Source organism: Girardinichthys multiradiatus, chromosome 13 (genome assembly GCF_021462225.1).
Source record: "Girardinichthys multiradiatus isolate DD_20200921_A chromosome 13, DD_fGirMul_XY1, whole genome shotgun sequence".
Taxonomy (NCBI): domain Eukaryota; kingdom Metazoa; phylum Chordata; class Actinopteri; order Cyprinodontiformes; family Goodeidae; genus Girardinichthys; species Girardinichthys multiradiatus.
In genome coordinates this window covers 2,501,467-2,525,589 of record NC_061806.1, presented here as the reverse complement: position 1 = coordinate 2,525,589, position 24,123 = coordinate 2,501,467, and the positions used below count along the sequence as shown (strand labels likewise).

General features: G+C 40.0%; 1 protein-coding gene across 1 annotated transcript in view; it reads left to right on the top strand.

Annotated features, from left to right (window-relative positions):
- Nucleotides 1-23,677, top strand: part of foxo6b (forkhead box O6 b) — a 76,469-nt gene extending 52,792 nt beyond the window's left edge. Inside the window, exon 2 of the mRNA XM_047384123.1 lies at nucleotides 20,183-23,677. Coding sequence (XP_047240079.1) covers nucleotides 20,183-21,895 — 1,713 coding nt within the window. The 3' untranslated portion in view covers nucleotides 21,896-23,677. The remainder of the gene's footprint in view (nucleotides 1-20,182) is intronic.
- The last annotated feature ends 446 nt before the right edge of the window (nucleotides 23,678-24,123 follow it).

Sequence of the window (24,123 nt, the reverse complement as noted above, 5' to 3'; positions counted from 1 at the left end):
CTTACACTAAGCCATATTATATATTATTATTATTTTATTATGTCCATCTCACATTCCAAGCTACACTTGCATTCCTCTGGATATTTTAAGCTATTATTATCCTGCAATGTACTATAAGAATGAAATCTTTTTTCTCAGCTTGGCCCCCACCAAAATTCCAAATGCTCACACCTTCTTCAACCCCATTAATCCCTCAGCCTCCCACTTCTTTCTTTCTCTTCAAAGAGACAAGCACTAGCCGTGACATCAGTCACAGGAAGTGAATCTTTAACGTTGACTAATTTCCATCGATTGCCTCCAGACAGGCTTTACAGACGAGACCCATTCCCACACAGAGCCTGGATGCTCTCATTTAAGTCTCCCCGCCTGCAGAAAGCACTCCACAATGAACACAGTCAGCGCTTTTATCTTTTCCCCCTCTCCTGCTTATTATCAAATAAATACGCGGCAAAGAAAGATACCCATTGACAGGACCGTGCATAATGACTCCTGGCTGTGTGAAATGGATTAATAAATAATGGTTGAGCAAGAGGAAGAAAGCAGCTTTGCCTAGTCCCACCACTTCTCAACAAGGCAGAGCAGAACAATTCCTTCAACACTGAGGCGGATTGTGCTGAGCCACATTTAACAAGAAATTTCAAAACAAAACTTTCCCATTTTTGAATATATTGTCGAATGAGTTAGAAAGTAGAGGTGGGCTACTTAAAATATGAAGCCGAAAGCACAATGATATTGCCTAGATGATGTAAATAATCTCTTCCCAGAGGTTTTTTTCCTGTGAGAACGGAGAGGTAAAAAAAAGCTAAAAAATGTCCAGAAGCAGAACATCTTTACATCCTGTTCCTTCACCACTCTTCTAGCAGAGATTTAGAGGGTAAATCAGTTTTCTTTTTAGCTTTTGCTTTTATGAGTATAGATATAATTGGTCAAGCAGTTGTGATTAGAAGGAAACCTTCTTGTTTTTAGCAAAGGTCAATGTCCCCAACCCTCGGTCAGCCGTTTCACCTATTAGTGTTTAGGCCAGTTTTCTATCTTCAGTTTTTTGAAAGACTTGACCTACTGATTCTAATTTATCTCCAAGAAGTGTGAACAGCTTTTCACATTTCTGCTGCCACAAGCAGTTATTAATTATTCATATTATGAGCATGGGAGATGTTATACCGTGTGACAGAGAACAGACACTGTGTAAAACAAGATTTCAAAGCAAAAACAAATTGATCATAAAGTTGACATTTTTACTTTTTTTAGCATATTATGCTTGCGATTAGTAAGGTTAACATTACTTATTGTAAACAGCAATCTTTGTGTTTCCCAAATAATGTAGACCTTTACCTTATCTCTGAGATTTCCAGCGTTCCAAAATCCAAAATGTTTGCTCTGAAACAAGGGTTGACATTTTGCCTCTTTGCTATTCATCATAACTTCCCTAATGCTGGTGCGAATTGCCCTGTAAGTGACTCTTTTTGTAACCCCAAAACACCAAAGCGCAAAAATACGAAACAGTGAAGGAAGGAATTGACCAGTATATACTACTGTCCAGTTCTGTGTTGCAGCAACCAGACTGATCAAGATAATGTTTTTTTTGTCAAATACCAACTTCTGTGCTTCCTCAGTGACACTGATAATATCTACAGTATAAACCATATTTACTTAAAATGTCTAAAAACACACAGAATGGGCCAGTCAAGATTACCAGCATTATTCTTGCTTGCCAAATGTCAGAATAATGTGTGGCACGTTCCACTGCAGGAGGGATTGGTGCACTTCACAAAATAAATAACATCATGAAATTAAGTATTTAAGCAACATTTTATCACGTCAGCCAGGAAGTTAATGCTTGGGCACAACTGGGTCTACTGAATCGACAATCACTCTCAGCATGCTGCCAAATTAGGTACAAGCTGGCTTAAGGACAATAAAGTCAGAGGTTTTGAATGGCCATCACATCACTGACCTTAGTCCCATGGAAAACGCGTAGGCAGAGATGAGAAGGTGGGTTGGCCTACAAACCTGACCCAGTTATATCAGTTCTGTCCGAAAGAGTGTGTCAGAATTCCATCAAACTATTATGAGAAGCTTGTTGAAGAACACCCAAAACATTTGACCCAAGTCAGAATGTTTACAAGGTCATTCTACCAAAATATAGAAGACATGAATGTAAGTTCTAAATTGAAAGAAAGCTTTCAAAAATTCGTAATTCTGGCATTTAGCAAAAATAAATAATCTAGGTTAATCTTAATGGTCTAAAACATGAAAAGTTTAGTTTGACAGTGTAATGTCAGAAAGTGAGAAACCAGATATGTTATATAGGTATGGTGCATTCATAGACTGGAAAAAGATCGGAGTTTTGAGATTCCCAGATCTGGGTGGGTCGAGCAAAATCTTAAATCCCACTCAGCACCAGAACCCTTGTGGCTTTATGGTTTGGACACCTTTGGCTCATAATGGCAGAAAGTAAAATGGTTCCTGTTGTGTTCTGTGCCAAATGGCATAAACAGACTGTAAAGCACAAAGAAAAGCTATAATAAGGACAGTGTACCCCAGTGCCAATGTAATAAGTGTCTGAGACGTGAGGTGAAGATGTCTCTATCTCCTTATCACCAGATCAAGGTGTCCTAAGTGCTTCATTTGGAATCAGGATCAATAGCCACTAAGAAGAATTGAGCCAGGAGCTTCAGTAGGTACAACTGATTGAATAAGGAGTAATGACTTCTCAGTAGCCCCTTGTAATAAATGACACGCTGAAACTCTATCCCACTGGTGTTTTGTCTAGTCTATTAGGATTTTTACATATATTTTTAAATTAGTAAGAACATTTGCTGCACCCTTCTCTATGTTCTCCCTCTGTATCTCAAAACAAGTGAGCAGTGTAAGACAGGCTTGTGTTAGCATGGGCAGGACAATAAACGGACTCCAGGGTGGTGTGAAAAAACATGTTTTGTTCTTCGCGCTGTGACAACAGAAAGGCCAGGGTGTGACAAATAGCAAGGGGGTCAATCCAGATGTAGTTTTAAGACGGTCAAAGCCTGTGCTTGTTTTTCTCGACTCCCGATAACTGCCTGACCAATTATGTCTATCAACGGCACGCCCACCCTGAATCGCCATGATCCAACCAATCCCCACCCTGTGTCTGTGGTTTCAGGGTGAAACCACAGAGAGGAGTGCCCAGCATTAACCAGGATTAGCCTTTGGATTGTTGGGGATTACTCAGGCTGGAGAGGGATTAAGTATGATTGCCAGTTTGGGGGGTGGGAGGGTGTTAGTATGTTGGGTGTGTTTGTTTGTGAAATATGTAGTGTTTGTTTGTGTGATAACAGTGTCTTGACTTAGCTCAACTTATATATAATTTTGTTCTACATAAAGATAGATAATGTTTTGAACAGGTGTGAACAAAGTGAAGCAGACCATAAAAACTCTGTTACAAAAAAACTGAATATGATAAAATTATGTGATGTACATAACTACTCCGGGTAAAGATATATCACATCAACAGGTAACATTAACAGACCAAATATCCATAGCCCTGGCAAATTTAGATTTAAAATTAGCTTCCTTCAACCAAGAAGTCTATTACTGTTAGTAAATGAGACAGGGATTCCCCAATAATGATAAAATAATGTAAAAGGCAAAGTATCAATTTGGAAATCTTTTTATTGTTTAATTTGTTTGTATTTATTTATATTTATTTTTAAAATGTCCTTTTAAAAATTATCTAAAACTTTCTCCATAATCCATTGAAATATTACATTAAAACAATCCAACCTTCATATAATTGCTGCGCAACATTTTTCATGTTTTCTCTGGTATTTGCATGATTTATCATTGGTGACGAGCTCCACATCTTCGAGGCTGAACGGCCTCCTTGCCATCAACCTTATTCTTCCACAGTTTCTCCATCAGATCCAAGTCAGGACTGGGTCGATCCAAAATGTTCATATGATTTCTAGTCAGAATAAACATGTTGGTAACATTAAAATTAAACCTATATCTGACATTTAGCTCACAAGACAAAATTAAAGACAATATTGGATTCACAAGAACAACACCAGATGGGATGAGATTTTGCTGTATGTTTTGGAAATTTAAGATCCCCCTTTTTTCTTCTTTTTTTGTACAATATGGAGTTACATTGTTGCAGATCTCAACCTGTAAAATCTGTAATCAGTGTAGAATGTTCCTCACCTGGTTTGCTGTATCCAAACTGTAATAAACTGTAATAAATGCTGTGCTCGCTTCATCAGATTAAGTCATGTGCTGACAACAATTGAATGGCACATAGCAAGACTTTCAAGAGAAATGTTGTGGCTTTTTAATATTGTCAAATCTCATGATACCCTTGAGTAGGTATTGGTACCGAATTTGGCACTTTTTTAGGTACCGACCAAATTCCGTCGATACTACCGAGTACCAATTTACGTAAAATCACGGTACCATGTTTCGGTACCTAAACGCATCATAGTGACACTGAGTGAGTGTAAGAGTGGGCGATTTTCCGTGCCGAACATGAACACAGCAGTGCACGCACAAGAGCGTAATGACGTCAGTGGCCGCTGGTACCGTCAACAAAGCCAGCATGGCTGATAGAAATCGCTGGAAAGTATGGCTCCCCTTTTCAAAATGCGGTGCAGATTACGCTCACTGCAATATTTGTGATGCAATGTGCAAATCCAGCGGCGGGAATTCTTCTAATCTGAGGAAGCATCTGCAGCGTTTACCCTACATCTATTCAAGGAGGCCAACCAGAGCGCACGTAACTCGGTGTGTCAGCGTTGGTGACACACCGAGTTACGTGCGCTCGCACGCAGGTGAACACAAGCTCCTGACAGCGGACAGAAAAACATGCCGCTAAAATCTAGAAACAGGCAAGAATATCTGCGGTTTTAAAAAGCGCCAAATTTAGTTTTGATGGCAGCACTTCCTCTCCTGCGTGCAGCAGCAGAGCTAACTCTCCTCCTCCAGTCACTGCCGAATAAAGGTTTTTCACCTGGCTTGGTGATATTATCCCCCAGGATCTATAAAACTAGCTTGGTAATTAAACACATACACGACAGAGAGAAAAAAGAAAGAAAGATAGATACAAAGATGCAAAAACAGATAAAAGATGTGATAACGAGACAAAGATGAATATAGACATAATATATAAATACAGTAGATAAAAGATAAACATTTCAGAGTTTTTTTTTGTTTGTAAGAATGTTCAGTTGAACATGTAGACAGCTTAAACAGGCTGCTGTCAGAGGAAACCATGGGCCCAGCCATTTATATATTCTTCTGAGTGTGTGTGTGTGTGTGTGTGTGTGTGTGTGTGTGTGTGTGTGTGTGTGTGTGTACATACACTGACCTGGTTAAGCACAAGATTTTTGTCAAGGCTAAAGAGACAATTTTCTTCAGCCTCAGATCTACGGCTACAACTGCATTCAGCACCGTTAGCACGCCTGCATTCGTTAGCAACTTGACTGCAGCCAACAACATGGCTGGGTTTTAATTTGTACATTACACTGCGTAGTCAGCTAAGGGTTTTAATGTTAAAGAAATGTTTGAAACATCTGACATGTTACAATACAAACAGCTGGATGTTGTTTTGATATATTCATTAAAGTTTATATATTGAGAATTGAAAATTTCTGAGGTTATATTATTAAATGAATTAACATTTATTACCACATAAACAAACACAAAAGTACCGGAAACTGGGACCATTGAGTACCGGTATCGATTCCCAGATACCAAGTATCGGTACCATATCGATTCAAATTTGAAAGGTACCCATCCCTAGCAAGAAAAGTGCTTGGAATGGAAAAATCTGAGTAAAAAATAAAACTCAAGATTTTTACTTTAATATATAATGTAATTTTCTTTTTGTTAAAATTGAAATTATAAAACTGATATCAAAAAAATCGTTCAGGAACCGATATCGAAGTGAAGGTATCGGTATTGGTACCGGTATCGAAAATATTTGATTGATACCCAGCCCTATCCTTGAGTAGGAGAGTTCCTTCCCTGATCTCCACCATCATCTAATTATTCCCATTATTCTAGATAAAATTTTTATATTTATTAGATGTCTAAAAGTCAGTTTAGACACAATTTAGCCCAATGATAGCAAGGGTAAACTGCAGTGTTACGTAATTTTTAACCGAAGAAAATGCTCAGAGGATGATAGGAGGAGCAGGTATCAGGCCAGGCATGTTTATTTATATAGAAGCATTCATAAACAGGATGATTCAAAGTGCTTTACAGGAAGAATATTAGAACACAGACAAAAAACACCCTATACATGAAAAAGACAAATCAAGTATCACATAAAAGCAGAAAAACATGACATGTTCACATAAAAAGAACGTAAACCTAAATGACAAAATGTAAAGAGATAAAGAGCTGTGACTTTGTAGAAATGACAAAGTAATCTTTAACCTTTATGGGTAAGCTACAGTACGCAGAAACATTTTTAGTCCCAGTTTAAAGGAAGCAACGGTTTCTGAACATCTCAGGTTTTCAGGGAGTTTGTTCCAGATCTGAAGAGTATAAAAACTAAATGCTGCCCCATTTTATTTAGTTCTGGTCCTGGGGACACCAAGTAAGCAGGGCTCTGAAGACCAGAGGGGTCTAAATATTCATATTTGAGAAGCAACTCTGAAACGTATTTAGACTTTGAGACCATTTAGTGTTTTATAGACATATTAAATAGATTTTAAAATCTAATCTTTGATAAACATTGAGCCAGTGGAGTGATTTAAAAACTGGTTCTGATGTGATCCATTTTCCTGGTGTTGGTTAGGACTCTGGCAGCAATATTTTGGATAAGCTGCAGTTGCCTGACTGATATTTGCACAGAGTCCAGTAGGGACACTGTTGCATTAATTGAACCTACGGGAAATCAAGGCATGTAGCAGTTTCTCTTTGTATTAGACAAATTATTGGAAATGAGCTATATTTTTAATCCTCTTCAATTTGAGGAGACTTTTTCTATTTTTATTAGACAAAAAATAATCTTAACATTTCATTAAATATTTCTGATATGAACATAATTGTGATTTCACCTTGTACCCATCAGTAGGCCAGACTGAGATAAAAAAAAAACTAAATTCTTTTGCTAGTTTCTATTTCCGTTTTCAATTTTAAAATAATTATGAGACCTGTAAGTCTGGTCTATTCTGAAAAGTATCAATGGTAAATATATCAAATTTCACACAAAGACAGCCACATACTTATTTTTTATCTAATCATTGCAATGCCAGATATTGTCTTCAAATGTCTTACATTGTGCAAGATTCAAAGAGTGAATTCAGTTTGGGTTTTAGTAGCTGATGGGCTCATGTCCTGCAACGGTTTCTCATCAGCAAAGACATGTAGGAATGTTGAAGAACTATTTTGTCAGCTACAGTGTTATCATATTGATGTTTCTTACTACTTACACACAAGGTTTCATTGTGAGAATAACTTGCAAGTGGAAAAGGAGTATTAATGCTTCCTAAATTCTTGTTGCTATGCAACAAAACTAGATAATTTGCCATAAGTACAATTAGTGTTAGCTTGGTTGACCAGAAAAAAGGGACAAGGGGCTATGACAACAATCTAGAAAATTAACCTGTGATTGCTTGTCTGAAATGGAAGATGTGGGCCTTCAGCACCCTCTTAATGGAACATGCAGTGAGTCTCTGGTGCATGATTTGGGCAAAAAAAAAAATCAAGTCAGAGTCTGAGACATGCTCAACCGGCTGGACACATGCCTGTTGGCCTCTATAACAATGCACAAATGATCCTGCTCTTTTGTTTATTCTCTGTGTTTTTGCTTAGGAAGTTTCATTGTTTGATGAGCTAAACCCCTCCCTCCTACTTCTCAGTTCTGAGATGATTGCTCAAACCAGCTCTCCATCTAACGGGTCTGGATCTTAGTAACCAGACAAGTATTACACTGAAGAATCTATTTAAGCAAGGTGTCAGGAAATTACTCACCTAACCTCTTACAGCCAACATTCAGAAGTCACACCCTTCTTTAACCAATGGATTTGCCGAAATAAGTAGGTGACTAAGTAGCAGTCAGTCAAATCACAACGGTCACATCTGTTAAAGGCTGCTCACTTCCGTAATTTACAACTTGCACTTGATAACTGGGCTAGATTAGTTTTAGTGACTTGGAATTGAGCCCCAAGGATGTTGTTTTAACACGTTTGGGATTAAGGCAGCCCTTAAAACAACCTCTTATAGCTATTTTTGAACCATGCACCAAATGTTTTTACTACCATTGAAGAACTAATTTCTAAGGTGATACAAATAATTGACTCTCCACAACTCCTCTAAAATCTTGTATGCTCTGGAACTAGTTTTTTAGTCATGCGTTTGCAGAGATCAGTAACAGCATAAAATTTAGCAACACAGAATAATCAAATAATACAAATTAATCAATCAATTTAACCTAAAGTTTGTTGAAGCTGAGCCTGGGGAGTTTGAAGTAGAGCTTTGAGGGATGGAGGATCTTCCGTACACCTGCTCCGATGGGTCTTTCAAGTGACAGCAAGTTGATTTCTTGGATGGAAGGCAAACTGAAGTCCTTGGTTCCCTTTCTTTGAGTAGATTTGCAATGATGCCCCAGGTCTTGTCAGTCAGAAAGACTGATGTCCCAGGTATCGATGATCGCAGCTAATCAAACCTTATTGCATTTTATTCATTTAGCATCAGTTTAAAAAACAATATTTCATCAACAATCATTGATACATGTTTAACATGATTTTCAAAGAAATCATCCTTCATAATGGGAATGTGGGAACATAATGAGAATGTTACCATGTAACATTCTCATTATATCGTCTCTTGCCAAATAGTGAGACAAATCTGTTCAACTATATATTTCATCTAGAGTTGCTATATTAAACATTTTCGACTAAGTTACTGCCTTGTAAACACAATAAGCATTTGTAAACATATATTTTTAGCATATAATATGTACCTTGTCACTGCATTATAAATATCCACAGCTATCAAAGGGAGCCTTATTGTAAAGTGTAAAACACCATTTATTATGAATAATAAGCAATTAAAATAAAAAAACTTTCAAAACAAAATTACAATAAAATAAACTAACGGGAAAATGTCTCAGTTGTGTGGAAACGTAACACATAAGTAAACAGATCTTTCAAAAATGGTTGGTTTCACATATCTTTTCTTTAGTTCAATATGCTCAAAACAAACAGAACAACTTAGAACAAAGTAGGCTTACAGACAGACTTGGCTCTTCTAATTGCAAGCAAAGTACCAGCACTCTTCATATGTTCTATTTTGTTTTTCACTTCATCATTGTCCTGAATTGCAGCCTCACATTGCTTAACAAAAGCTAGTACTGCCTCTCCACTGAGCCTGTTGGAGAGTAGCTCCTGGTAAACATTGGGAACCGCAATAGCAAGCTCCCCAACTAATGAAGTGGACACAACAGTGTTTCTGTACAACACAGACAATATTGATGAAGATGTGGAAGATGAATCTGCGTTTTCAGAAACATTGGAGGGAAATAGATCATTGAATGGTTCATCTTTAGGTTTCTCTGCAGGATACAAACAAGAAAGTGGCTGGTTTTAGAAATAAGATATTTTGCACCTGTCAGGTTACACTGAGTGACAAAGACGAGCAGACAAGCTGTTGCTTCAAACTCCCCCTGTATTTCATTTACACAATTGATGATTTTGTGAGCATAGTGCTTAAACAGAATGAGTATTTTGTTAAAGATGAGCACCATGCGCCCTAAAATTATTTACAAATGACCAAACTTTTTTCTGATTTTAAGGCTGCAAAATTATTTAAAAAAAAAAATTGTAATGGGGGCGTGGCCAGTGGTGCAGGAGTAAAACCTGTCGCTGGTTCAACTCCTTGCCCATGCAACCTTTGCTGCATGTCTTTCCTCTCTCTCCACACTTCACCTGTCAGCTTACTGTTGAAAGGCCATTAGTGCTACTAAAACAATAGTGCAACGAGTGAGCGCTTTTATCCAATACGACATCAGGTTTCAGTATTTAGCAGTTACAGTATTAACTATTAATGTGTGTTTTTTAGTCTGCAATAAATGTTTAAATGCCAAGAAAAAAAACTCCTGGTAAATCCTATTTGTGCTAAGTTGATGGTTATAAGAGGGATAAAATGTGACACAGCTACAGTCTAAATGAATGCTTTGCAGTCAACATTTTCCTTTTAATTAAGCTATTAAAATATGTGAATGACAATTCAGCCATTATAAAATTATTTATGAGAGCAAAGACAACAGAAAAGATTAACAGAATAAAAACAGATATATGCCAATTAGTGAATGACATCATAAACTGTATTTTTTAGCTTTGTTTCTGAAAGATTTTGATAAATAAATTAGAACAAGTTCAAGTTGGAGCTGTGAACTTATTCTGGAACATTTATGTAATGAAGTATGAAAATTAATCAGTCAATTTAGACCTGCATAACTAAATCTGGAACTTTAGGAATGAACTGGCACAACACTTCAAGTTAACTGACTCAAATCTTTTAATCAACACATTGACAATAAGGAATCTTAATGGATATTTATAAATTATCTGATGTTTATCTGAAGAATGTAAAATTAAAATAAGTCTTATTAAACTACTGTAGTTTCGTACATGTAAGGATGACCCTCCCCAGCTCTCTACTGGTGGTCACACACTGATAGGAGGGAGCTTCCTTAATAAGGTTAACTTTGATTGGGTGTTTATATATATTCCTCTGTGTGTGGATTGTTGTCATGTTACCTCCCTTTGGCACCAGGACAGTTTTTATTTCTACGTTTCCATAAACCCAGCTGGTAGAGCTTCACAACTGAGTCGGAGATACATGAGATCAGGTGAGAAAACCGTATGTTTTTGTGTGGGACGGTTTTTTTGACAATAGGTCATGTTTTAAATGTTACTTTAGCTGATAATGGGAAATACATTTCAAGAGTTCAAAAGCTATAACGAAAGGCATTTGTTCTGTGTAAATCTAACTTTTTTGTGTGTATTAACCTAACTAATGAAATGTTATGTCCCTGTTGTGTTCTCTCCTTTTACATTTTCTTTAAAAACAAATTAGTTAACAAAATGTATTGGATTATTTAGATTTAGTGAAGTTTTTTAAGTCTTAAGTTACTGATTTGCACTGCAATCCCATAGAGCCAGTTAGCGTGTTACGATGCGATAGTAAAATAAATAAATCACAAATTTTTACCACCAGAATGTCTTTGGGAATGAAGTTGCACACCCGAATAGAAGGAAAACAAACTAAATATAAGGCACTGAAGCTAATTAGATGGCTGCAGAAGAAACACCTTCTAAAGAAGAAGCTTAGATGCCCTGTTTGCCACCACAGAATAAAAATGATATCTGTGGTGAAGAAAGACGAATACATGTGGTATGTATAATGCATTATGATGTAGTGGATGTAGTAAATATAACAAAAATATTTCTATGTTATTATTGCAAGAGACAGTATTAACCCTTTCCATTATTATTTTCTTCATACCTAACTTTGTGATTATCATTGTGCATGGTGAAGGGTCCATTTCTTTTACACATTGGTATGTTCTCAGGTGCTCCAAAAGAGCAAGTTATAGTAAAGTCTTCAGAACAATGAGAACAGGCTCCCTCTTTGAAAAATCAAAATCTTCTCTTTTCAGTTGGATGAAGTTCATGTACAGGTATATATAGGTGTAGACATGAATGACAATGCACCTTTCATAATTAAACCAATACAAGACATTTGAATTACAATAGGGGCCTCAGTGAGTTATAATTGTCTCAATTTCTGACACAGATTTTCACAAGGGCTCAGACAAATAGATATGAATGATGATGATGTGGCTGGCAGCTCCAGAACACAGTAGCATGGCAAGATGCATTTGACATGTTTGTATTCGTGCAGTTGAAAGACACAGAGTAAACAATGAACACTATCTTGGTGGTCACAAAGAATTTGTGGTTATAGATAAAAACTGTCTCCGTCATCAGTAAAAGGTTGGTAAACTCTCAGACCAGTTTGTCTGAATCAGTCAGGTCTGCATGCGTCCTCTAAGCATGGGAGCCTTTACCATTACAAGTTAGAAATTAGTCTTCAATGTAGTAACTATATATATATATATATATATATATATATATATACATACATATAAATATGAAAAATTATTCAGTTTCATTTTATTCTTCTTTTTATTTTCAGTGTGCACGTGGACGCTTTGGAAATGCATGGAAAAGGAAGAAATGGGTCTTTGGACTAACGGGAGTTAAAGCCAAATGGAAGAAGGCTCGTGTTAAAACTTGTTGAAAAACGATCAAGGCGCCACCTTGTTCCTCTCATCAGACAGCATGTTAAGACTGGTAGTGCCATTATCAGTGATGAGTGGAGAGCCTACAAGAATGTTTTGACAAACATGGGGTACAAACATTACACTGTAAATCACAGCAGGTGGTTTGTAGATCTTCATTCTGGCAGTTATACACAACATATTGAAAGAGCTTGGATGACCATCAAAGGACATGTCTGCCAACTAAGAGAAAATCATACTGAGATGTTGTTAGAGGAGCACCTCAAGGTTCTTGAATGGTCATCTTGGTTTTGTTTGCAACACCCTGATGGACCATTGGGACGCTTATTCAAGGATATACAAAAAACATTTCCAGTCTGAACCTAAATGTCTTATAATAGCATGTTGGCATGAACTTTTTTAAGGGGGCTATTTGGTGTTTTATATAACACATTTAATGTTACACGTGTTGGTCTTACATGACATTGCCATTTTTGACAGTAGTGACATGTTTGTACAATTATTTCGCAGGCTGATTGCAAATTAAGTCTAACTTTCATAAATGGTGCATGTTTTACATTTAAGACTCACTTTTGGCATTTAAAAATGTTTATTACTCATAATAAATATTATTTTACACTTTACAATAAGGCTCCCTTTGATAGGTGTGGATATTTATAATGCAGTGGCAGGGTACAATATTATGTGCTAAAAAAATCTGTTTACAACTGCTTGTTGTGCTTACAAGATAGTAACTTAGTCTGAAATCTTTAATATAGCAACTCTAGATGAAATATAGTGTTTTCAGATTAGTTAATAACCTATCTATAAACAATTTATTAGCCATCTATAGGTTGTAAAGCGGTATTGAGCAGTTAATTGTGAATGGTGGCAGGCCTGGTTCGAGTCGTTCTTCAGTGCACAGGACAACATGCAGAGTAACAGTCTGAGCCATGTCTCCACGGACTTCCTGTTTCAGTTAAAACAGTGCGTCAGGGTCATCACTCTTTATGTAAATTATACAGTCATGTAGGTGGTTTTAGCGCATTGGAAGAGCTGGCTGGATGAGAAGACAAATCCATTCAAAGTGTGTGTAGCAATAGTCCATCTCCTCCTCCGTTAGCAGAGAGCAGAGGGAGCAGGCTCCTTACCTCTAAAGCAGTTAACATGGACGTACACAATGATTTACCACAGAGGGCTAAACATCTGCAGCTTTTACCAGAGCTAAAGGCTCTGTTGGAGGATTCCTCTAATCTGTTCCTCTATGTGCTAAGGATGGCTGCAATATACAGTAGCTCGTGATTGTCATTATAACAAGAAGACTTCTTACCTTCCCCCTGCATTATTCAGAAAGGCCTGCTAATGTTTAACAGCCTGCAAGTCAACAGGGCCAGATCAGATCCAGAGTGCAGTTCTGGCTGACTTCACACAGTGATAGTTCACTGTTGTAGAGTTAAGGCTCAGTTACGTTTACCTACCAACAGCTCACTGTAATGGTGTAGGAGCCTGGGAAGCCATGACGACAAACCGTTGGAGAACTAACCTGGCAAGTAGATGTGAAGTGGGAAATAGCATACATCTAGTGAAACTCCATAGAAACAGATAACAGTCAGTGAGACCCTGATACACCTGATATACCTATCCTCCCATCAGCTCTCTAGTGGAAATGTGGCCACTGAATTCCTTTAACACAGGAACATTCACTGATGTAGAATTTTATCCTGAACATGGAGAACTGAAGTGCCTTTTATAGAAGAAGACAGAAAATTGAACTTTTCTCAGATGAATATTAGATAAAGGACCTCATGTTTTTGAAGTGATGTTGATGCAGTTTTTGATAAGCAGTAGGTTAATAAAGATTGAGCTTTGTCCAGGCTCCAGGTCAGTTTGTCTCTTTGCCAAGATGACCTTAATATCATTTCCAACGAGTCTCTTGGTACCTCCACTTCATGCTCATAAATAAACAAACCATTCTGAGCACATGTACTACCATTCCACTGCAAATTAGCTTGTTTTTTTCTGTAATCATGTATATTCAGGAATTATGGAGATAAATAACTATGAAAATTCTTCAATTCCATGTATGATTTTATTTGCATTTTGTTTTCTGAAAACAGTTTTTTTTCCATTTATTCCTGTGTTTAGAGATGTTTCCTTTAATAAAATATGACAGGTTAAAAACTCTAAATTATGTCCTGGTAATAGATAAGATTTACTGTAGTCACTTTGGTGCATGAAGTCACATCTATATTTCCTTACAGTAAGCTATGAGTGGAACAATGATTTTATTGCAGTATTTTGATTGATACATGGATGGTTAGCGTTATTGTTTGGGTTGGGAGGTTTTAAACACTTTTGCTTTAATAATGTTAGCTTAAAACTGGCAAAAAGAAAGGAAACTCTTTATTTATTTGTCAAAAACTCTTTTTGTGTCTAAGGTATGTGAAAAGAAAATCAAAAAACAAACATACATCCACCGTGACGAGTTATGGAAGAAATCAGATACTTTACATTTAGTAAAGTCATCTGGCATCTGTAAACCGTGGTATAAAACATTAATATCTGAAACTTAATTAGTCATCGAAGAAGCACCGGGAATAAATAAAGCATCGTCCTGTTTTTTGTCAACTCCGTTATGAAATGTTTGATTATGCTCCATATTCATCTTGGTATTTAGGTTTTGTTTTCTTTGATGAGTTGTGCATCGTGGATGCGTAACGAACTCCATACGTTGATTCATCTTGATCAGTTTTCCTACATATGAATACAAATGTTTTGTAAATCAGGATTAAAGAACTCCAGAAGCTTCATCCAGTTTGCTTATGATTTATTAGGTCTTTGTTGCTCTCTGGTTCTGACAATCAGAAGCTATCACATATGAGCACAAAGAGTGAAACACTCAACAACAGGCGTCAGATTCAGCTATGCCTTTCTCACTTTAAATGTGTCCAAAGAAGAGAATAAACAGTGATAGATACATATATACAGGTCCTTCTCAAAATATTAGCATATTGTGATAAAGTTCATTATTTTCCATAATGTAATGATGAAAATTTAACATTCATATATTTTAAATTCATTGCACACTAACTGAAATATTTCAGGTCTTTTATTGTCTTAATACGGATGATTTTGGCATACAGCTCATGAAAACCCAAAATTCCTATCTCACAAAATTAGCATATCATTAAAAGGGTCTCTAAACGAGCTATGAACCTAATCATCTGAATCAACGAGTTAACTCTAAACACCTGCAAAAGATTCCTGAGGCCTTTAAAACTCCCAGCCTGGTTCATCACTCAAAACCCCAATCATGGGTAAGACTGCTGACCTGACTGCTGTCCAGAAGGCCACTATTGACACCCTCAAGCAAGAGGGTAAGACACAGAAAGAAATTTCTGAACGAATAGGCTGTTCCCAGAGTGCTGTATCAAGGCACCTCAGTGGGAAGTCTGTGGGAAGGAAAAAGTGTGGCAGAAAACGCTGCACAACGAGAAGAGGTGACCGGACCCTGAGGAAGATTGTGGAGAAGGGCCGATTCCAGACCTTGGGGGACCTGCGGAAGCAGTGGACTGAGTCTGGAGTAGAAACATCCAGAGCCACCGTGCACAGGCGTGTGCAGGAAATGGGCTACAGGTGCCGCATTCCCCAGGTCAAGCCACTTTTGAACCAGAAACAGCAGCAGAAGCGCCTGACCTGGGCTACAGAGAAGCAGCGCTGGACTGTTGCTCAGTGGTCCAAAGTACTTTTTTCGGATGAAAGCAAATTCTGCATATCATTCGGAAATCAAGGTGCCAGAGTCTGGAGGAAGACTGGGGAGAAGGAAATGCCAAAATTCCAGAAGTCCAGTGTCAAGTACCCACAGTCAGTGATGGTCTGGGGTGCCGTGTCAGCTGCTGGTGTTGGTCCACTGTGTTTTATCAAGGGCAGGGTCAATGCAGCTAGCTATCAGGAGATTTTGGAGCACTTCATGCTTCCATCTACTGAAAAGCTTTATGGAGATGAAGATTTCATTTTTCAGCATGACCTGGCACCTGCTCACAGTGCCAAAACCACTGGTAAATGGTTTACTGACCATGGTATCACTCTGCTCAATTGGTCTGCCAACTCTCCTGACCTGAACCCCATAGAGAATCTGTGGGATATTGTGAAGAGAACATTGAGAGACTCAAGACCCAACACTCTGGATGAGCTAAAGGCCGCTATCGAAGCATCCTGGGCCTCCATAAGACCTCAGCAGTGCCACAGGCTGATTGCCTCCATGCCACGCCGCATTGAAGCAGTCATTTCTGCAAAAGGATTCCCGACCAAGTATTGAGTGCATAACTGTACATGATTATTTGAAGGTTGACGTTTTTTGTATTAAAAACACTTTTCTTTTATTGGTCGGATGAAATATGCTAATTTTGTGAGATAGGAATTTTGGGTTTTCATGAGCTGTATGCCAAAATCATCTGTATTAAGACAATAAAAGACCTGAAATATTTTAGTTAGTGTGCAATGAATCTAAAATATACGAATGTTTTCATCATGACATTATGGAAAATAATGAACTTTATCACAATATGCTAATATTTTGAGAAGGACCTGTATACTCTTCAATACAGCAGGAGACGGAGGAGCAGTCTGCTGTTGTAGTTTAATTGTTGGTCTAGTAACTTTATCTGCCTTTCTTTTCCTCTCTCTCTCTCTCTCTCTCTCTCTCTCTCTCTCTCTCTCACACACACACACACACACACACACGCACGCACACACACACACACACACACACACACGCACGCACACACACACACACACACACACAGAAGCTAATCACAGCTTGGTACAGGTAGTGAGGCGTTGGGACTGCTGGTGATTGAGCCTCCCTGGTGGATTGGAAGCAGGAATCTGACAGACTCAGATAAAAGGCTGTTTGGAGTTGCCTGCAGCATCAAACAGCATCAGCTGCCTCCTCCTCTTTTCCATTCCCCAACATCACCTCCCCTCTTCCTCACTTCTCCCTCCTTTGGTTTACTCTGTTTCCATGGCTACACCCAGCCAGAGCCATCGCATTGTGGAGGAGCCTGTCAGGGTTCCACTCTCAGATCACCTGATGCAGGTCGCCTCCACTTACATTCAGTTTTGATTAAGTCCACTCTCCCTCCCTGGAACTGAGTGTTTGGTCTGCAAGCATAGAGTTCGTGCAGTTTTGTCGACCTAATGTTTTAGTGAGTGGAGGGAGAAAAAAAGAGCATAAATGCGAATCTCTAAATCCAATTTTCACATCTGTGAAGAGAGTCTAGTCAGAGGTGTGTGATTTGAGTGGAGGATGGGTTGAAATTACCTGTTGGAAGTCACACTGTGGGGATGGATGCTTTTCTACATGAATGAAAATTGTGGCAGGCAGGATACAAGAGTGATATGAAACCCTCTTGGAGCTGAATTTCTTCTGTAAACACTTGGCGGCAAACCTATTATCTGCTGTTCTCTATGCTGTGGTTTCTATAAAATTTCACAACAACAAAGTTAACCCCCGTCTTCTAGCTGCCTGTCCGGTTTGCAGCCATGTGGTTCCATGTTATGCCTGCTGGCTTTGCTTTGAACTGTACTAGTAGGACACCACTTAGTCTTCTAATTCCCCTAACATTTCATCAGGCTTGGAGGACACAGAGAGAGGAATCTTTGGCCACAATTTCCATCTAGATCATTTGGCCAGATTTGAATGATTTGATGGACTGGTCGATTGGGCCAGAACCTTTGGATAATATTCCTGTTGAAATACGCAGTGATGACCCAGTTTTTCAGTTTACTTGTGGAGTTCACCAGATTTTTAGATTTTTATTAAAATCTTGTAGTGTTTCAAAAAGTTCATTATTTCATGGGTTCTTAAAGGTTCTTGGTCCCTTAAGAAGAGAAACAGGGCCACAGCATCAGATCCTTCTGCTGTACTTAACGATGAACATGAGAAGTTTTTCAGTGTTTGTTGCTAAAAAGGTCAATCTGGCTTTCATCTAACCAAAGCCCACAGTTCCAGGCATTGTGGAGGATGACATATTCCACATTTCCATTTGTGATGGAGGACAGAAAATACTTTTTTCTTGCATCACACCCAAGTAACCAGTTTTTCAGTTAGATTGGGTCTAATGGCTGCAACTCTTTGCAGTGAGGCTTGGATTTTGAAATACCTCCCTTATCACACCGGTCACTGTGCAAGCATCTAGTTCTCACTTGCTAAAAGAAATGCGACTGTGTCACAACATATCTATTCCCCAGAAAAATAGGAAGTCAGTAATTAGACGTTCCTAGAGATGCTGATTAACTTAAAAAAAAGTACAGTACAAACTTAAAGATACTTCACTTACATTTACTTTTAAAGGATCATTACGGGTGCCAATAATTAGTAGTTTTATTTTTCAAAATTTTTGGTGTGAGATTATACCATTGTAATGGAAGATGAATTTAAATAAGGCTTTGTACACATTTTGACCAGGAGTGCCAATGAATGTGACTGGCGTTGTGTACCCTACACCAACCCCTTTCTTCTTAATCCTGTTGAGCATAGATTTGCATCTCCTATTGTATCTTTGCAATGTTTGCTGTGTCTTAGTGTGAAAGGATGAATGAGTGAAAGGAGAGGAGAAGGCAGAAGCTGCAGGGAGGTTTACGAGAGCATGGATCTGGTGAGAGAAGGGGAGAATGAGCAATGTTGTGATCCAGAGAGGCTGGGACACTTAGAGGGAGATGAATGGGGCTGAGAGCAGGAAAATTGGACAGGAGGCAGAGAGTGAATGAAGATAGAGAATAGCCCAAGATATCAGCAGACAGAGATTGTGAGCTATGTGCTGGTAATAAACAAGGCAGAATAGATAGATATCTCCAAAGAAGAAAAAGAAAAGGTGTGTGATTGCACACTCAGATGAGGTGGTTTAAAAAGTTTGCTTTTGCCAAAATTTCTCAAAGGAGAAAGGAAAAGCAAGAGGGAGGAAAGGAAATGGGAAGACATTTTGAATAAGAATAATGACACAAGTGGGAAACATTTGGATGAGCAAGCAGCATTTAAACTAGCTTGGCCAACATAGATGATGTGTATGCCTAGTAAGCTCTCCTTTAGGCAGGCCTAGATCTCATCAACTCGCTCCAGGTTGGCAATGCCTTCAAATACCGCTGCAGAGCCAGAGATTAACTCTACAGCCATCATTCAGACACTTAAACATGGTTCTGAAGAGGCCTAGTCTTTAACCCCAACACACCCCGCGCTCATCCATAGTCACCCCCTCCATCCTGTCTCACAGAGAGACTTCTTCAAAATGCCATCCTCTGTAGTTGCCTACGGTCATGTTAATTGTGCCATGATTTTAAACGAAGTTTAATGAGTATGTCACTGGCCCGCTTTTCTCCCCATCTTTCTTTTTCTAATTGTCTGTATTACTGTTTCTTTCATTTTGGTTCTTGTCCATAACCTCTCCCACCAAATCACAACCCCTCTCTTCATCCCTCCCTCCTCAGCTCTGCCTGGATCTGAGGCTTTCATATTTGGAAGCCTCACAATCGATATGGGCTGTCTGTGAGTGGGTTCCCTTATGTGATTCATTTCTGTAACCTTGGTGATAGTTTGATGTGGAGGCTGCACCCATGTCCATATTATGACTCAGTGAGCGTGTGTAAAGAGGAGAGGTTGGTCAAGGGAGATATCGATTGGTCCTTCACACTCGCTGCCCTCTCTCCTCTCCCCAATATCTCCTAGTTTTTCTTTATCCCTCTTTTGTCTCACTTGCCATGAAGGCTTGATAGTTTAGCCATAATTTCAATGACTTTGTGTTCTCAAGAACTGATTTAGCTGTACATGTTAATTTAAGGAATCCAATTTATCTCCCATTCTGTCTCTTATTTCCTTTGTCTCACCATCTTTCAATTTTTTTTCTATCTTTACAGAATTCAATCAGGCACAACCTGTCATTGCACAGTCGCTTCATCCGAGTGCAGAATGAAGGGACAGGCAAGAGTTCATGGTGGATGCTAAACCCAGAAGGGGGTAAGATGGGTAAGGGACCCAGACGACGTGCGTCATCTATAGACAACGGGACACGCTACTTGAAGACTAAAGGTCGCATAAGTCGAAAAAAAGCAGGAGTTATAGGACTTGGACGGGTACAGGTTCAGGAAACTGGTCCAACAATGCAGAGCTCCCCAGAGCATGGCAGTCCAGCAGGGAAAGGAAGTGTCGGCATCAGTGGTGAAGAGTATGACACTTGGACAGACCTGCATTCCCGCACTTCATCCTCTGCCTCCACGCTGAGTGGCTGCCTCTCCCCAATCCTTGCAGAAGCAGAAGCTGATGAACCTGAGGAGGGTGAGCTGTCTTGTTCAGCTTCCCCTCGATTATACCACAGTCCTACCAGCACCCGCTCACCAGCCTTGGGTACTGCGGGCCACTGCCCAACTGTGGAATTGCCTCAGTTGACCGACCTGACTGGAGCTATTAGTCTAGATGACAGTGGCTACTCCCAGCAACAGCAAATCAAGTGCAATGGTTATCCCTTTGTGTCTGGGCCAAAACCAGAGGAATCCTACTGTGGGCCAATTTATGGACAGTCTTCCATGTGTATGTTGCAGCACCACACTCCAATGGAGACCATTCAGGAGAACAAACCAGTTAGCTTTCAACACCCAATGAGGGGCTATTCGGAAAACAATGCTCTGCAGAGTCTGCTTACAGGAGGTCCTTACTGCAGCAAAGACAGTGTGCTGGGTCAAGGACGAGAAACACATGCACTGTTGCCACAGGGTAATAGCGTTCACAGCCAGCACAATCACAATCAGAATCCCAGTCACAATCAAAACCATGATAACAGTAAAGAGCAAGCTCACAATCCCAGTCTATGTACCGGCAATGGCTCAGTACATGACCAGAACACAACCCACCATCGAAACCACAATCAGGGTCATAAACACCCAGCTAGACTTGACTACAGCCATAGTCACAAGCCCCACACTGCCCATGACTATGGTCAAAGTCATGGTCACAGAAGCAAAGTAAATTCCAGCCATGATCACAACCCTCACACTAGTCAAAGTCACCTGCACAACCACACAACCCAAAACCCTCATAACCCTATGCATAGCAGGCCTCACCATCAGGCTCTGTCCCCTCGGGTGAGCACTGACGTCCTGCAGCCCTATATTCTTAAGAACTCTAACCACTATGGGCCACGCCCCCACCTCCCAACATCTCCTTCTCTGCCCCCAAACCCTGCAGGCATCATGGATGTTCCTCAGGACCTTGCATCTGCGCCTCACTCCCGACACCAGTCCTACCCCAGAGATCACCATCAGACCATGGCTGAATCCTGGCAAGCCTATTATCACAACAACCACAATCACCAACAAGGGAATGCTGGATATCAGGGACAACAGCATAGCTCACACAACAGAATGGCTGCCCAATTGGAAATGGAGAATGCCTCCAACTGTATAGACTGTGACGTGGACCCAATCCTGCTTAGTGATTTTATGGACACAGATAATATTGACTTCAACTTTGATGGTTCTGTTTCACAAGGGGTGGGCATGGGTACAGGCATGACTTTAGGGGTCTTTTCCTGTCCTCCACCAGCACATAGCCACCAGGGTTGGGTGCCTGGGTGAACTCGTATCTGAGGGTTTGAATAGACCTTAAAAGTCATCCACTGGGCAGGGCTCTGGGTCGGCTGTACACTGATTAGCTGTTATTCTGTGTTTCTGAGGCATATTGTAATTTTATTTCCTGGGGACTCCCTAATCTTTCACACTGTACCTTTTCTTGCTCTTTCACTATGTTTAATAAGCTTTCTGTATCTATGTTGTACTTGCCCCAAATGAGTCCAATGGTAAAATCTGCCCTTCTCCCAGTCATGCCCTTTAGATTTTTTCTCTCTCTCCTCCTAATCACCTTGTTTGTCCTTGGCTCTCAAGCACTTTACAGCCATCTTTTTTATACAGATGCAGTAACTCGAATATCAGACAAAGTCATGTTGTATGTTTGCTTTTATTGTATGTAATCCACTTAAAGTATTATCTCCTCCTTCAAAGGTGTTGTTCCTGACATAAGAACCTGTCAAACAGTTGCATACATTTCCTCAGTGCAGAGGTGCTCACAGATAGGAATGTAAAGGGCAGGGGTGAGGCTTGTGGTTTTCAGGTTTAAGAATAAGGATAATTTTTCTTGAAAGACTAAGACACAAAGGGTTGGAGGTGAGAAAAGAGAGAGGGATTTGTCCTCTCCCTGGTGAACAGTGCTGGCTCCTGCCGCATTCAGGAGTGGAGGACAATCATCCATCAGACAGCCATCAGCACCACTCCATTGAAATGCAACGTCCTTTCTTTAATCTCCAAAGCAATGCCAGATTGATGCATCATGATTGCTAATCTAATGTGCTTTTCTGTTTTTTCAACCTCCTCCCCTCCCTCTTCAACTCTGGACACAAGGGTTTAATGTGTTTTGGTGAAAGTAATGATAAAAGTCACTCGACACTAAGTGGGGGGAGAAATTGGAAGGGGATAGTGCTAGAGGAGGTGGGGAGTTCATGGAGAGGAGAGCATAGGAGTAGAGAAATGCAAATATTCCCTCTGTGCCTCTTTCTCTCCATTTTGCAGATTTATGTAGATTTCCTCTAATGAAATAAGCAATGATCAGAGCCCGGTGTGCATCCTGAGGAGCTATTTGATTGGTCAAAGCCGGATTTCCTCAGCTTGGCACCTTCAATGGCCGACCCTAGAGCATTTTAGCCAGCACCTACGACCAGTCCAGGATACTGGTGAAGCTGCCCATTCTCCGAACCTTAGCAACCTTGTCTATATCAGTAACAGCCAGGTTAAAGCCCACTTTTTGTTTTTAGTCCAGCGATTTCCTCATTGATGAACAGCAATTGCCGATTCCTATTTTGTGCTATCTCCTGTACCCAGGCACCCTCCTATCACACCACCCCATCCCGAGGTTACTCTGAGGGTAAACAGGAGTAATTAACCGCCAAACATGACGGATGATTTATGCAAGTACACGTATTCACTCATTGGCACAAAGTCATAATTCTTCTCCTTTCCAAGCACAAGGAAGGTGTTTTTTAAGTAGTGGTGCTAAACTACAAGGTAAAGAGTCTGGGAAATAGTGTGTTTACAGTGTCCTTCAAGTTTTTCAACCATTTGTTTTACAATTATTCTCGCCCCATCCTGGCCATAGATTTATGTTGCTATTGTCTTTTCCTGTGCTTGTTCTGTGATTGTGCAGTTGTCTGTCCAATGTAGTGTGGATTAGAGCGTTCTTGTGCATTTAATTTACTTTGTTTTCATTTGAAGGGGGACCGGAGGGTGTGTTCCAACTACAGGGGGATCACACTCCTCAGCCTCCCTGGTAAGGCCTACGCCAGGGTATTGGAGAGGAGAGTCCGACCGATAGTCGAACCTCGGCTTCAGGAGGAGCAGTGTGGTTTTCGTCCCGGCCGTGGAACACTGGACCAGCTCTATACCCTCTACAGGGTGCTCGGGGGTTCATGGGAGTTTGCCCAACCGGTTCACAGGTGTTTTGTGGACCTGGAGAAGGCATTCGACTGTGTCCCTCGTGATGCCCTGTGGGGGGTGCTCCAGGAGTATGGAATCGGGGGCCCTTTATTAGGGGCCATCCGGTCCCTGTACGAGTGGAGCAGGAGTTTGGTCCGCATTGCCGGCACTAAGTCGGACCTGTTCCCGGTGCATGTTGGACTCCGGCAGGGCTGCCCTTTGTCACCGGTCCTGTTCATAACTTTTATGGACAGGATTTCTAGACGCAGCCAAGGGCCGGAGGGGGTCTGGTTTGGGGACCAGTGGATTTCGTCTCTTCTTTTTGCGGATGACGTGGTCCT